At 36.7% G+C, this 16,256-nt stretch overlaps 1 protein-coding gene across 6 annotated transcripts in view; it reads left to right on the top strand.

Moving 5' to 3' along the window:
- The window catches only part of LOC124450329 (centrosome and spindle pole-associated protein 1-like), a 32,468-nt gene extending 17,782 nt beyond the window's left edge, over nt 1-14,686 (top strand). For 3 of the 6 annotated variants that reach the window (XM_047000974.1, XM_047000979.1, XM_047000977.1), the window contains exons 26-34: nt 281-402; nt 819-859; nt 1,707-1,791; nt 2,594-2,636; nt 3,453-3,631; nt 5,101-5,271; nt 6,005-6,137; nt 6,226-6,277; nt 6,442-6,894. In XM_047000974.1, the coding sequence (XP_046856930.1) occupies nt 281-402; nt 819-859; nt 1,707-1,791; nt 2,594-2,636; nt 3,453-3,631; nt 5,101-5,271; nt 6,005-6,137; nt 6,226-6,277; nt 6,442-6,511 (896 nt within the window). In that variant the 3' untranslated portion in view covers nt 6,512-6,894. Of the gene's footprint in view, nt 1-280; nt 403-818; nt 860-1,655; nt 1,792-2,593; nt 2,637-3,452; nt 3,632-5,100; nt 5,272-6,004; nt 6,138-6,225; nt 6,278-6,441; nt 6,895-14,486 lie in introns of those variants that run through there. The other 3 variants (XM_047000975.1, XM_047000978.1, XM_047000980.1) reach the window with 3 other exon arrangements.
- Nucleotides 14,687-16,256: the final 1,570 nt, after the last annotated feature.

The following is a 16,256-nucleotide window of genomic DNA, read 5'->3' on the forward strand; positions in this document are numbered from 1 at the left end:
TTTCTATAGGAACTTCTAGCAACTGATAACTGGGAAATGATTTCTCTTAGCTTTAGTATATAGGCACTAACAATGAATAATAAGAGATAAGCCTTGCTCAAGTGCAGGACCGAGAAAAGGTTGTTCAGCTGTACATAGGTACAAATGAAATGAAAATCTGTTCCAAAACAAATAAAATTTTTACGCGCTTGCTTAAAGTCAAACTTCTAGAATTTCAGGTACCTATATTTTGTTAGTATTAATGAGAAAACAGCTCTTACTGATAATTTTTCTGCTTTAGATGTTCGTTTGCGTCCTTCGAGTTCGACTGCTGACATAGATGTTTTGAGCCAGCTGACGTCATTGCGACGACAGTTGAAGAAGGAGGAATTGAAAGTTCAGCAACAGCTTTCCGAAAATAAGGTGCACGAAAAATTGTTTTTATTCCGAAAAAGTTCATTTGGGAAAAAATGTTTACAGTTTGATCAAACGTTGGTCAGACGAAATTCCTAAGTAGGGGGGGGGGAGTGTATCTAGGAAATTTAGCTACTCCCCAGGGAAGGTATTATTCCTAGAAAATGTCTCTGATGTAAAAGGGGGAGGGGTTTCCTCATGTAAGGCAAGTTTCCTGTGATGTTAAATTGGCGAAACTAGGCTTGACGATTTTGACTGTTAGAAATACTATTCACTTCGCTCTTCACTGAAGAAGTTACAAACTGCTACTTTTTAGCTCACTAGCAAAGCATGTGACGGCTGAGTTCGTTCATTGAACTGTCGGGAAAAGCGCTCTTTTTTGTATTGATTATCGCTATCTTGAAAAACTTTTATTTTTCTTTAAGGAGAAGTATGTCCAACTTCGAGAGAACAGCGCAAATAGAAGGTATAATTTAAAGTTATTGTTGACTGTCCATGCTTAAGTTTGCTGTTGATGTTGCCAGTTGAGGCTTTTCTGTCGTACGTTCGTCGTACATTGGAATGTAACATTCCAGCGTATCTAATTCAGTCATCACATCAATAGAATTATAAGGAAGGTAACGAAACACGGTTTTGAATCACGCGATTAAAAGATCTTTTTGAATTCTGCAGTTTTGGCATATTCTGGAACTCTAGAAATACAAAAATATAGATAGATAGATAGATAGATAGATAGATAGATAGATAGATAGATAGATAGATAGATAGATAGATAGATAACTTTATTTACCCACGCTGGTATCGTCAGCAAAAGCTGGTTTCCATGATAGAGATGTAAAATATAAAATACAGAAATTGTAATTGTAACCATAAATGCAATTCTGTTACCATAAAGCCGGTTTTCCATTTGCGAATTTTTTCGCGCGAAGCGATAATTTTTGAAGCGAAAAATTTCGTATGGCTGAATCAAACACTAGCTATATGACTGCTGCTGTTTTGAAATAACATGTTATGATTGTTATTGCTGCAACGACAGCCAAAACGCCCAAAAAAGTACAAGAGATGGTTTTTCATACGTCGTTTGAGTCGTTTATAAATTGAACCGGCACTCAAAATGAGAATTGCGTCTGCTCGTAAGAGAAGTGTATAATAATTCGAAAAATTCTGGTTTCTACGTCACGCAGTGTGCAGTGTGTACTGAATTTGGGTGGTGCAGAAATTTCTAAAAACTTTGTACAAACTTTCGGAAAATTCGCTTTTAGAAATACAGTCAACTTAAATTCTCGCACACATTTGTGATCATATTAAAACAGGACCAAGAAACCTGCATTTGGAAACGTTTTCGACAACGTATTTCGCAAACAAAATGGTAGTGCACAGATGTACCACGATGCTCAGGTATAGTTACATTATTTTGTGATTTAGGAGACAAGTTTTGATTTGTTTGTGTTCTTTGTATCGTCTTGCATCTTAAAGGCTTCAATTTAGGGCCTTAGAGCAGCTTTTAACTACGATAATCAACGTCTTTATTATATAGTTTGGTTTTGTAACGTGCTGTTGAACAGCTTTGTAGTTCGCACAAATACTTTTCAAATTAAATCACAATTTATGTTTTTACCATTTTTACGACTGCTTATCATTATTTCTGACGATTACATTTGGGATGTACCGAAATTTAGTGATGAACAACTTTGTGTGTAAAGATTTCAAAAAACAAAGATGAACATTACCGCCGAAGAAAGCATTTATGCAACGAAGCGGTACTTTTGTTTGTCGATTCAACCGAGGGGATATTCTTTTTTGCGATGGACAATGATTTTGTTACCAGCATTCCGGTTTCTGTTCAATTTTATGTTAAGCATTATGCACATATACTTTGTTCTATATTGTATGAAAATATCAGCAAACCTAGTTGAAGCAGTTGAGCATAAATAAAAGAAAAAACCGAGTTTTCAGACGTTGATTTGTACTTCGTCAAACAAAGACAACTTGCTTGCCAGTCAAAAATGGGATTTTTTGGTTTTATGATGTATAAAACAAATAGATGACATTTAACCGTTGTCTTTTCAGCTCTAGATACACTTGATCACTTTTTTGTTCTAATCACAAATGACGTCATACCCGTGTACCTATAACTGAACAGGAGACGGTTAAATGTAATTTATTTGTTAAATAATTGACGGTGTTGTTTCCTGTTTAGGTGAATGATGCAATCATAGAATTCAATAAGTTGAAATATGAAGGTAATTGAATGTATTAAAGTAGAATGCCTCAATCGCTCCTGTTGTTTTTGAAGCGATACTTTTATTAAGTTAAAAGGGAATTTTTTTCACTGAAGCCATAGAATTGCCTAACTTGCTATGAGAAATTTGAGCTGCAACGCTGCTTTTAAGTGAATAAGTCTGTACTTTGTGACTTGCCTAAAGCAAAAATTTTTCTCCAGACACTTTCATTCTGCCGTGCGTGTAATGATGAGGACTATAGTTTAATTTCTAACTTCAAGTTTTAGCAAGAGATATTCCAGTCATTCAGTTTAATGATATGTGTGACGTTGATATGTGTGACGTTGATATGTGTGACGTTGATATGTGTGACGTTGATATGTGTGACGTTGATATGTGCGACGTTAATATGTGTGACGTTGTAATGTGTTTTAATGTGACGTCATGGCGACTATGTTGGTACAATACTTCGAAGGCCCAATGCTTAAAGGAGCTAAAAGTCAAGATAAATTCTCATCACTGCAGCTATAGGTTTTCTACTAATATGGCGGACAGACTATTGTGTGTTGTAGAGGGAGAATTTTTCATCTTACTCACCATGGACTTGGGAAAGCTTACTATAATAAGACGCTCTTACGGCGGGCCTCTACTGTACCTGGTCCTTACTTGTGTACTGTACATCGTTCAACGCAAAATAACCATGTTACAGTAACTTAGTTACTTAAGGCATGGCTATTAAGTAAATTTTCTGTCGGTTTTTGACTATGTGATTATATTTTTGTGCTAGTTATTGCTACCAAATGACTGTGCCCACTATTTTTTACTTTTTTGTTTTAGACAGTAGCTCTCTAAGCGGAGATTTCTTGAGTCGATATCCAGAGCCAGTGACCTCGTCGAGTGCACTGGATGTTCAACAGAAATCTTTGCTAAATGAACAACAGCAACGTTTGGAAACTCTTCACGATGCTACACTTTCATCTGACAAAGAAAATCTCGATTTCTTGGGCAATATTGGGGTGAGTTTTAAACTATGAATATATTTGAGCTTAAATTGGCCAAGGGTTGAAAGTATCGGTTGTGAATAAATAATTATGTAACTACATGTGGTGCATATTTTTCATTTGTTTTCTACTGTTAGCCAGCTCTTCTTTGTTAACGTATTAGCTTTTGTTTTTAAATTTTTGTGTAGGGTTCGCGCTGCTCCATTGAACTTCTTAAGAAGCTCTTTTATAGCCCTCGAATCGTATACCTGCTTGCTATGTGCACTTGAAAATCGCCTAAAAATAGGAAAATGCTTAAACTCTTTATAAAATGAAAAACAACCTCAATTTGATTGCATCATTGAATTTTCCATCTTGTCAAATAAGAATGTTGATTTATTTAATTAATATTTACAATTGTTAAAAATGGCCTCTATTGGCTTATTAGCGAGTTCATTACGACAAAAATTTTGCAATTCCTGTGTACTTGTTAGGCGCACGAGCCCGCTTAAGCCAGTTCACCTATACTTGTAATTGTTGTAATTCTATCGACGATGAAGGTCTACAACAACCCTGACGTATTTTATCAAATATGAGCGATGAGAAGCCGATTGTGAATTTGATACTAGTGTTCAAAGAACACCTGAATTACAACAATTACAACTGCATGTGAACGTGTAGTGTTGTAGAACAGTTGGAATGTATCGCCTATGAAATTACAACAATTACAAATACATGTGAACGTGGAGTGTTGTAGAACAATTGGAATGTATCGCCTATGAAATTACAACAATTACAAATACATGTGAACGTGGAGTGTTGTAGAACAATTGGAATGTATCGCCTATGAAATTACAACAATTACAAATACATGTGAACGTGGAGTGTTGTAGAACAATTGGAATGTATCGCCTATGAAATTACAACAATTACAACTACATGTGAACGTGAAGTGTTGTAGAACAATTGGAATGTATCGCCTATGAAATTACAACAATTACAACTACATGTGAACGTGGAGTGTTGTAGAACAATTGGAATGTATCGCCGATGAAATTACAACAATTACAAATACATGTGAACGTGAAGTGTTGTAGAACAATTGGAATGTATCGCCTATGAAATTACAACAATTACAAATACATGTGAACGTGGAGTGTTGTAGAACAATTGGAATGTATCGCCTATGAAATTACAACAATTACAACTACATGTGAACGTGGAGTGTTGTAGAACAATTGGAATCATATTCTTGCACTCGACTTATACTGGCCAATAGCATTGAACTTCAATCCTATAGATTGTGTACGCGTGATATTTGCAAAATCTTGACTTTGTATTTTCCAAGTGTTTTCCAGTTTTATTTGGGAATTTTTTCATTTTATTGTATACGGCTCGCGGCCACTCTTGTAGTTCTCATCACAAATGACGTCATACCAATGTATCTATAACTGTATAAAGAATTCCACTGGATTGCATAATAATATATTTGTTGTTTTTTACAGCGCCCTTCTAGTAATACGACATTGCTTCAGTCCGACAGTCAGTTTGTTCCCGTGGTTGAATCAAATTCACACCCCCCTGCAGACGATGCTGTTAAATTTCCTCCCAGACTAAAAAGTGCGAGGGAACGTCGACGATGGAAGCAGTTGCAAGACTTGGCGAAAGCTCCGAAGGTAAATTGTGTTTTGTGTGACAAATATACTGCCCTACGTGCAGACATAATTTTTCATTCACGGGTGTTCATTGTGTCTCGACATTTCTTTTTACTATGGGTAAAGGTTGATATGGCCAAATAGAATTTTATTTTTTAAAATTAAGCACGGGCAGAATGCCACCCTTTTCTGCAATCTGATTGGCTGTAGCAGTGGGCGAAATTTTACGATATTTGATCGTGGTGCAGAATCCTATAGCTAAATACTTGACCAAAGAGTTGCTTTGTTTTTGTTTTTTTTGTTTTTGTTTTAAAAGAAATCATCAACCAACTTTTAACTTTAATAATTTTATTTTAAGCGAGTTATGAGTTTTCCAAAGTAAAACGAAGAGCAAAGATTGTTTACTTTGCCGCCATTTTTGAATCTAACTGCATAATGTAATAAGACTGTTGCCCTTAGCAAAAAAAAACTACGTTATTTTTTAAATGTAAACGGTTACGTTAAATAACTGTTTAGGTCGGTTAGGACACAAAAATATTTCCCCTCGGTCTCAAAAACGCCCCTTGGCCTGCGACCTCGGGCTCTTCTTGAGACCTCAAGGCAATATTTTTCCATCCGGACTTCCCATCCGACAAATAACATATGGATACTCAATTACAATTTATAAATTGCACATTTTGGATGATCTTTACATAAATTTTAATTTTTTTTACAATTATTTTATATTTTACAATTATTTCACAATTATTTTCAGCTCTCCGACTTCAAGTCGGTGACTCCCGATGGATCTTCATTGAGTTCCGCTACAAGTTTCAACGTGGATGAATTGGCACAAAAAAATGAGGAGCGACTTCGTAGGCTCGAAGCAATGAAGCGAGCTCGAGCGGGTAGATTTATATAGGATTTTATACACGGTTTTATTGTTTGAACACAAAAAATGTTTCTCTTCATTATTATCATTCACATCTCTTATAGAATCGAAAGGTGATCCAAACGAAGTTTTGAAGAGATTCATTGAAGAGCACAGGTAATTATAAAAGACGCATGATGCTGTAAAAAATTGCATAAATTATGGAAAATATCTTGAACAATAATTATTGTGTAGTTCTAATATGGACTCCATATTATATGAGTTCCACGCTGGAAAACATTTAGCTTAATTTCAATGGTAAATTATTTGTCGTTTCCTAGCAGTCGACCTCATTCGAAGATTTCTGAGAACAGTCTTCCTGCCGACAAGAAATATTTATCGAAAATGTAATAATTGTGAAACGAAATGTGATGATTGATGATCTTAAATAAGGTACGCTAAGCGATTAAACTGTCTAAATTTATCGTATCAAAACATGGGGTAGTGCTAAAGAACTTTACGGAAACTAGCTAGGCTTGTTCTTTCGAAGAGAACTTGCGGTAACTTCATTATATTACTGCAGTGAGAACTTTGATGTGTTCAAAATTTGGAACGTTTTGTACTCTCACAGTGACAAAGATTCTGTTTTATATTTTTGATTTAGTGAAATCAATAATATTCATTTTTAGTTACTGATAATTAAGGACTGCAATGTGGCTGCACAATTCACTGTATTGAAGTACATAATTTTTGATGCATTTGCTACTTCTATTAATACTTGAACAGTACTTGCACTTCACCGCTTAAGTTTTACCAGGACATTTTTTGCTGTAGTTATTTTTAACACAAATATTTGACAACTATAGAAAATATTTGGGAATGGATTTGAATTCGAATCTACTCGACTTTACAAGATCTGTGCGACAACCTGTAATCGCAGGCTGCAAGGTACAATGTCTTTTTCAAAATGCCACGCTCTGCTAGTTTATTTGTCGATTATCGAAGAGTTTGTTCGTTGACGTCGACGATGAGGGAGTCAGCTCTATACAAGGTGTATAAAAAAATAAGATAATAATCGGGAAACGTTCTCCAAAATAAGGCGCGCCCGGATCAAAATATGTACTATGTTGTACAAGCTAACAAAATTTCAAGAAATTTAGAGCAAGTGCTGACCAACGCGAGATCTTTAAATTTTGGGTATTTTCGCGCTTTCGCAATTCACTCTATAGGTTTTATTAGAACATTTATACCTTTAGGGATTGGCTTGCTAATTTTATTATGCATTTTATGCAAATTAATGAAATGCATAGGATTAATAAGAATGTTTTGTATGTTTAAAAATTTTATTACCAACTGCACGAGAGAACGTTAAAGTACTTTTAACCGAAACTTTGGCTTTATTCCTCGCGCTTCATGATTTAGAGAACTTTTTCTAAGAGTCTACCTTTTTTGATACACCTAGTTTTAGATTTGGTTTCGCAGCGTCAGTTAAAGATTGTATATGGAGCCAGAAATATGGCATTTTCAAAGGGCAATAGCTCTAAAAGGCAATAGCTCTACATTTGTTGAAAAGCTGGCGTGTCAGCTTTTATGTGACAAATAGAAATTGTCATTGAAAAATATTGTCAAATAAAATGTGACGGAAGTGATAGCGTGCTTATGCAAAAACAAAATGTCGGCGAGAACTTTGCTTATTTTGGGAGTATTTTATATTTTTTGCACGAAGACAGTTACTCTTAGCAAATATTTCCTGTATAGTTGACACGAACATAGACAGTTGTCTCATAAAAATTGTCGCATAAGCATTGCTCGTATAAGCGACACTATATATTAGAGGAGTAAAATCTAAAAGGAAATTGAAACAGCAAAATCGCTTTATTACACTCCTGAAGTTGCAGTATTATCTCAGGCTAACACAAATTAATTGTGGAAACAAATAAAAACACTTATGGGTCTGGATACTCAACAGGAGTGGCACGGTCGGTCCCTATAGGAGATAATGTAACATAAAAGTACTTGTAGATGAAGTAAACGACCATTCTTAAGTATTCAAAGAACTTCACTCCCCTAATACCTCCTTGCATAAATCAACAAGTTTCGGGCCGGCTCCTCGTTTTTGAAGAAGTTTTTTAAACAAGAGATTTTTCAAACAAGAGGTTTTTTCAAGTCACTTTCTGCTATACAAGTAGCCAAATCTATTGATCTAGATGGAATTTCAAACAGGGTATTAAAAGAATTTGCTTTAGAACTCTCAGTGGTTACATGTACAGGACATTTATAATCAATCCATCATTGAAAAACATGTCCCGGAACTATTAAAATTATCTATCATAGTTCCAGTACCAAAAGTCTCTCAGCTTCATTCTTTTCGAAAGTGATTTGCGTTCAATCTCCCTGACACGTGTTCTCGCTAAAATCATGGAAGAATTCTTCTGTAAAAGATTTTTTATACAACTTACTGGAAAAATTGGTGATCGACAGTTTGCGTGCATGTAAAAAGGCGTTTCTAAAACGCACGCATTACTATTTTTGCTACAACATGTTTACGAAGCACTTGACAATGGGAATGCTTGCGCCCGTTTCTTCAATGCTAATTTCAGTAAAGGATTTGATCGCCTATAAGAATGAGACGATCAAATTGGAGGTTCATCCTGTACTTTAAATTGGGCTTCTATTTTCCTTTTTAAAAGAAAGCAGGCTTCTAGAACAGATGTTATCTTTTCAGACTGGATATATCCTAATGGTGATATTCCACGAGCAAATAAACTCCTTGTTATCCTACTTTCGATTATAACAAGTACCATAATATTAGACTGACATCTAAGAAGGGAAATTTGTTGATGACACTACTGCGTTGGTGATTATGTCGAGTAACTCGATCAGTTCTCTCAATAACTTTGTGAAGTACGTCAGTTTCAATAAATCACATGATTCTCAATCCACTGAAATGTAAAGAAACGGTAACTAACTTCGCGAGCCGCTTCAAACTAATGAGACCAATGGTAATTGGCAATAACTTAGTTAAAAAGGGTAAAGTGTTATAAACTACTTGGAGTCATATTTAGTAATGATCTGACGTGGAATAATGAACAATTATTGGATGAGGTTATTATTCAGACCGAGGTCAATGTTAGCTATCTGCCAAAGCGAAGCTAAGAAGAATTGACAGGAAGAAGGATGTTTTTCCAAGTTGTGGAAAAAGTGCTCGCTGATACTTAGAAGGAATGTTTCGTTCTTTCCAAATATTATTAATGAAATCTTTACTTTTGATGGGCTTTTTAAAAAAAGCTACGCAAAAAACACTCTACGTAAAAACCTCCACATATATGCGCAGTTACTCAGTCTAAAAGTTTGGATATATATGTGTCCACCTAGTGATGGGAAGTATAAATTAAGGTAACCTGAGGATAAATTTCCAAACAGCGTGGTACATACTGCAGAACTTTAAGGGATAAGTGCTTGGTGCCTGCATAGCTGACGTTTTTGCCGATGCTTGAAAACCCCATCCCTCTCCTCCCCATCTCATCAATTTAAATTGCATGGCGATTATCTTCTTTGTCTCTATTCTTATTTCTTTCCTTCTGGCGTTAGGATTGATGCTGGGCTTAAAAGTGTTGTCATAAAAGGTATAAAAAGTCCGACACTGATTTCGCTGAAAGTTTGTTTTATGTAGCTAGGACTCTCTTTAACAAACGAGAATAAAAGAGACGCAATAAAACTGGGTCAGACATGAATCAGCTATATTCAATTAAATGTGCAACGTGAAATATAACTTAAACTTCGTACTTTTAAATGTGTCCGTGGATCTATGTTGAAAATTGTTCGGCTGAGAGGCATGGTTTCATAAATGCAACTGGAAATTTGTTGAACACTCCAAACGCAAGCACGTCATAAATACATTGCAAGTTGTGACTCCGCGGAAGGTATTGATTAATGATACGCAAGCTAGACGAGAAAGAAAAAAAGGCTTTCTGGTCCAAAGACGTTACCCAGCATTTGTATAATGAATGAAATCAGTGTCGCATTATTAAATTATAATTGCTTTCTTAAGAGTATTCAATAAGTCGTCGGAAGAATTTTGGACTGCAAATTAGGAATAGTTACTGGAGAGGGCGACAGAAAACGAAGTTGATATAACAATACACCGTCATTGCTCGGCACATGTGATGCAGTTGATCATGGGCCATGCAATAAGCAGATTTGAAAAGTTTTACAGATGAATATTTAATTGCACTTTGCACTGAGACATGAATACTCCTGAAATATTTCGACAGTAATCGAATATCTTAATTTTGGCAGTGGGTGCTTAATTATATCTAACCTTCAGACTCCACATATAGTACTGCACAAACTGGATGGATTATCTTTCTTTTTATTCTACGAACTAATGTCCTTATTCTAAGAGCTCGCCCACAATCGCTCAGTGCGACGTAAAAATTGGGCTCTCTCTAACCAATTGCGAAAGCATTCTCCAGCTGTAGCAAACGTTTTGCTAATATGTATGAAATCAAGCAATTATTGTAGAGAAAATGCAATCGTCGAATAAATGCGAGGTGATTTTGAAGCCCCACTCAGTGATTGTCTTTTAGAATACAGACGTAAGTCTTTCACTTTTGAATTCATGAGAATTTTCACAATGGAGTAATTGTTAAATGTCAAACGCTTGGTCGTTTGGATTACTGTAGAACTATATTCATGGTGGCAAAAATACACTACCTTAAATTCAATGCATATATATTTAGATAACAAATACAGAATTGTATCATAAAATTTTAAAGCGCCATTGACATTTTGAAATGTTGACAACTGTGAACGAGCGTGCTATATAGCCGGATGCTGGCTCCAAGAGAACATTCAACATGTGCATGTATGGAAGAAAGGATTTCCTTTGAATTTATTTTCAACTTTATTCAAACTTTTTTTATGCAAAATATCGTTTTTGAACCTGCGACATTCTACCCGCGAGCTCCGACAATCAGTCGCTCTTTCCCTAAAGTAGTGTAGATGTATACACCAATTTTATGATCACCTGTTTTTAGAAATCTTTGTATAAATATAAAACTAAACTAGTAATTGCTTTTAAAGCTTCTACTTACACCAGTTCTACTTTGTTTGCGGCTCTGCTAGGTTTGTGGTTTTTATGTAGGGAGGGTTCGCGTCCCGCCATTTAATTTCTTGAGAGCTCTTAAAAAGCTCTTGTAAAGTCTTTGAATTGGGCACTCACTTTTAAGTGCATTTGAAAAGTCCTTAGCTTAATATGCCCGCAAATCACATTCCTGATTGCTCAGAGATCTTTAAAGCACCAATCAGAATGTCAGAATTTATAATGATTTTGAATTTTGAGTTCGATATGGCTGGTGTTACCTTTTAGAAGCTATTGTATATACTTTCAAACAAACAGCCATTATTTTGTCTAAATATTGCTTAGCGAAATGTCACAATTCTTATGGGATGATATACTTCCAATTCATGTAGTTGACATAATTTCATTTTATCGTGTTTGTTCTCGTCCACAAAATTACAAATGTTCTCAAAAAGTATAGGTTTGTAAGCGTGCCTAATTATTATGCTGAATTCATGGTTTGTTTTTTTTATAATTCTCTGAATGAAAATATATCTGCAATGAGAATTTTCAATGTTTATTTACAATTACTATTTATTTGACTTTGCACTATTACAGCCTTAAATAATACATGTCAACACATAACATAACATAAATCGGAAATATTCAGTATTTTAAAGAACAGCAAATGTTTAAAGCTGGTTGCCTGAGCTCTACAACTTGCTGGTTGTGGTCTGGTTAGAGAAATGGAGCAGGGATTTTTTACTTGTGAGAAAAATTAGGTTCGGCTGGACAAGGCATTTGCGGAGTCATGCTTGTGACAAAACTATACGCACTGCTTTTATTATCTTATTTCTTATTTAGAAAAACTTTAAACCCTTTTGCTCTCTGTAATGTTTAGAATTTATCTTCTTCCTTTAGTATCTATCTATTGTGCTCTCTGATATCTGTTTCTTAACAACACAACCTCATTCCTATATATATACATGTCATTGTCACTTTTAAGGGGCGTGTCTACAACACTACATCCCTCCTCAACTTAACGGATAACAAAGTCAGGGTTTATTGAGTTCCCATATTGTTCTGTTATTTTTCTTTGTCGGGTTGATCTCCTTGGAGCTGGCTCTTCTGGTTCTGGTTCTATGATGTGTTCTGGTTCTTCACATTCTGGTACGCATTGGTTGTGTCTGTACGGCTGTTCGTGGATGTTGTATTCATCTTCATCAGTTGATTCTCTCGACTTGTCTCTTATCTTTTTAAAGAACGATGTGTTTCTGGTTATTTGATGGTTATGGTTCTCAGCGACTACTTTAGCTCCTCTGCGATAAATCACTGTGTATGGTGTTTGCTCAAATTTTGTTGTGAATTTATCTTTCTTCCTTTGTTTTAAGAGGACTTTGTCTCCCACCCTGATATCTGATTCTTTAGTTCTTCTTCTTTTGTTTGCCAATTCTCTTCCTTTCGATTTCGCTTCAAAATCATTCGCCTGCGCCTCTTTATGTCTATTTAGCACTTTGTCCTTGGGGTTTAGCATTGGTAGGATACCTCTCAATGGTCGGTTAAATAGTAGTTGAGCTGGTGGGACATTGGTTGAACAATGAGGCGTAGTGCGATAGCTGAGTAAGAATCTTGAAAGTTCTTGTGTCCAATTGCGATGTTCCGCACGGGCTGTTTTGATCGCTTTACTTGACATGGTAGACAAGCTTCAATTTCATCCTTGACGGCCTTGTCCATATTAGGGAACCAGGCGTATTGGCGTAGCAAAGCTTTAGTCTTGGCTATTCCTTGGTGGCCTTCGTGGGCCAGCTTCACAACGCTTGTTTTTAGGGTTGTTGGAATGATAATCCGCGTTCCTCGTAGGAGTATGCCATTCGTGTTGTCCACAGATATTTCATCTTTGATGCTAAGAAATGGTTTCACAGACTGATTGCTCCAATCACCCGACTCGACCGCTGTTCTTACCGCCTGAAGACTTATGTCTTTGGTCGTATGTTCTTTGATGACTTCAATTGATATGGCATTTTGAGCTGCATTTGTCGTGACAAACGTGATGTATTCTTCGGCGATGTTGCGTTTGGGAGTCTGTAATTGTGGGTGTCTGGATAAGAAGTCTGCAGGGTTCGTGTCACCTGGTCTGTAAATGACTTGAAAATTGTATTGTTGAAGTCTCAATAACCATCGCTCAATCCTGGCGGGAGGTCTGGACCGAGGATTATTATAGATAAGTTGTAATGGTTTGTGATCAGTGATCAGGGTGAACGATGCCCCAAATAGGTACATGTGAAAGTGTTCGATACCCCACACAATAGCAAGGGCCTCCTTTTCAGTTTGCGAATATCGTTGTTCTACTGACGAAAGAGCCCGACTAGCATAGCAGATCACGTTATCGGCGTTTGTTTTAGGATCTCTTTGTGTTAATATGGCTGATAAGCCAACTGGGCTTGCATCCACTAATACCGACGTTTCTTTTGATGTATCAAAATGACTCATAACTGGACTGTTGGTTAGTGCATTTTTTAACTTGTTATAAGCTGCTTGGTGTTCCCACGTCCATGCAAAGCGCGCGCACTTACGTGTTAGTTTTCGAAGGGGTTCTGTAATGGTAGCATAATTTTGGATAAACTTAGAGCTGTAATTTGCCATCCCTAGTAAGCTTCTCACTTCGCTGACCGTGGTGGGTATTGTAGTTTTAACGAAAGCTTCTACCTTTTTTGGGTCCGGGCAGACCCCATGTTCTGAGAATGATAACCCAAAAAACTCAAGGTTCTTCTTCAGGAACTTGCACTTTTGGCAATTAAGTGTGAGATTGGGATCTTGTAATCGGGTAAGAACTTCATCCAGTGCACGGTCATGGTCTGCTCTATTACTTCCAAATACGATTATGTCGTCAGCAATGTTCTTGACCCCTTTAATTCCTAGCAATGTTTCCTGCAGATTATGTTGAAACAATTCAGCTGCGGCATTAGTTCCATAGTTTAATCGCTTATAACGATAGAGACCGCAATGAGTTGAGAATGTTGTGATGCTGCGAGATGCTGGACATAGCTGTAGTTGGTGGTATGCTTGAGCACGATCAAGCTTTGAAAATATACGTGCTCCATTGAGTTCCATGGATACAGCTTCCACAGTTGGTATTGGATGTCTGGTTCGTTTGATAGCCGTATTTGCTATCCGCATATCAACACACAATCGAATGTGGGTTGTCCAATCATCACGCTTGGGAACAATCACCACCGGAGAGACCCAGTCAGTGGGCATGCCTTCAGGTATTTTCTCTATGATGTCATCGTTCTCTAATCTGTGTATTTCACTTTCCACTTTCAGGCGTAGATGGAACGGTGTTCGTCGCTGTGGTTGTGCAACCGGGAGCACGGAGTCATCAATTGCTAGTCTAATTTGTTTATTTTTTAACTTCCCAAGTCCGTCAAAGACAGGTGCATGTTTGTCCAAAATGTGATGGAGCTTTGTATCCTTTGTTGTAAGTGTTGAGTTTTCTGGCGATGTGTTAATTTTGTTCAAGTTTATGCTTACAAGTCCAAGTTCTTGCGCTGTTTCCGAGCTGAGTAAACAGCCGCCATCGTCTGATGTCACATATATAGTAGCAACTGTGAACTTGTGTTTTGACTCCGCAAGAACACGAAACTTCCTTCCATCTTGACTGGCGTTTTGAGTTAAACGGGTATGCTTTCACGGATGTGGGTTCAAGCTCAGTATTTCGAAATTTCCGGAAAGTCTTCTTGTCGATTATATTTATGCTTGAGCCAGTGTCAATTGTCATTCTGACATATAGTCCGTTGAGCGATATTGACGTTTCAGGACGTTTAGGCTTGTTGTTGTTACAAACCGCATAACAGTATTCCGAATTATTGTCGCTGCTGCTATCTTTCTCCTCATCAGCCTTTACCGGTCGTATGTCTTGGCGTGGTTTAGCGGGTGTTTTGATTTTCTGCAAGTTTCGGCTGCGACATTGGCTTGCAAAATGATTTAACTTCCCGCATTTGGCACATGTTTTGTTCTTCGCTGGGCACGGTTTGTCTAAATGGGGGTAGTTACCTCCACAGTAAAAGCATATCTTCTGTGGTTTATCGGCTTGGGAGTTTTTATTTGTAGGTTTTTTAGTGTATGTAAAACGTGGCTGTCCAAATGCTCTTCGATGTCCGCCGCTTGTACTTTACTTGTTTCTTCACGCCTTGCTTCAAGCAACAGATCTTTTAAGGTATATTTAGGATCTCTTAATGCTTGTTTTCGTACACGACTCGGGGTCCTGCTTGATAAAGAAGTAAAGCCCGTTGCCGAGTTCTATTTGTTATATTACTGGCTGTTAAAAATGTTTTAAAATCTGCCAACCACTTGCGCCATCTATTTGCAATGTTTCCTCCGATTTCTTCATCCGGATTGAAATGTGGCATGGGAGATAAAAATGTTGCCATGTTTGCGTTGATATTTTATTCCTCGTCGCCAATGTAATGTTTAGAATTTATCTTCTTCCTTTAGTATCTATCTATTGTGCTCTCTAATATCTGTTTCTTAACAACACAACCTCATTCCTATATATATACATGTCATTGTCACTTTTAAGGGGCGTGTCTACAACACTACACTCTCCTTCAACCCTTCATAAAGGATAAAAATTCTGTTATAAGAAAAGTATTTGCCAAATCGATATTTTCTCTTGGTGCGCCTTATGGAAAAATTTGTGGTCGATTTCTAATAATGTATCGATCTCTTGCGGCACGAATTCTGTTTTGAGCGTTTGACGTAGTATCACTTCCTTTGTTCTTAATAAACTTTCCCGGGCATTTTTTGTTGTAGTCTAAAAATATACTTTGTGCTGATTGGTGCAATAATCTTTAACTTGTTTGCATTTGGACACTGAGAACATTTACATGTATTTTGAACTATTTATTTGAACCAGATTAAGCAGTATACCCTTAATTGTATACACCAAATAAAAAAGTACTTCTCCGTGCAGGGGAGAAACTAGAACGTTATTGGGAGATGGTTGGATGAATATTCATTTATTCAGCTCTGCTCGACTGATTTTGTTTGTGAACGATTTTAATTTCAAAAGAATCAGCTGGGCAGAGCTGAATA

The sequence above is a fragment of the Xenia sp. Carnegie-2017 genome, unplaced genomic scaffold (assembly GCF_021976095.1).
Source record: "Xenia sp. Carnegie-2017 unplaced genomic scaffold, XeniaSp_v1 HiC_scaffold_24, whole genome shotgun sequence".
Lineage (NCBI taxonomy): Eukaryota > Metazoa > Cnidaria > Anthozoa > Malacalcyonacea > Xeniidae > Xenia > Xenia sp. Carnegie-2017.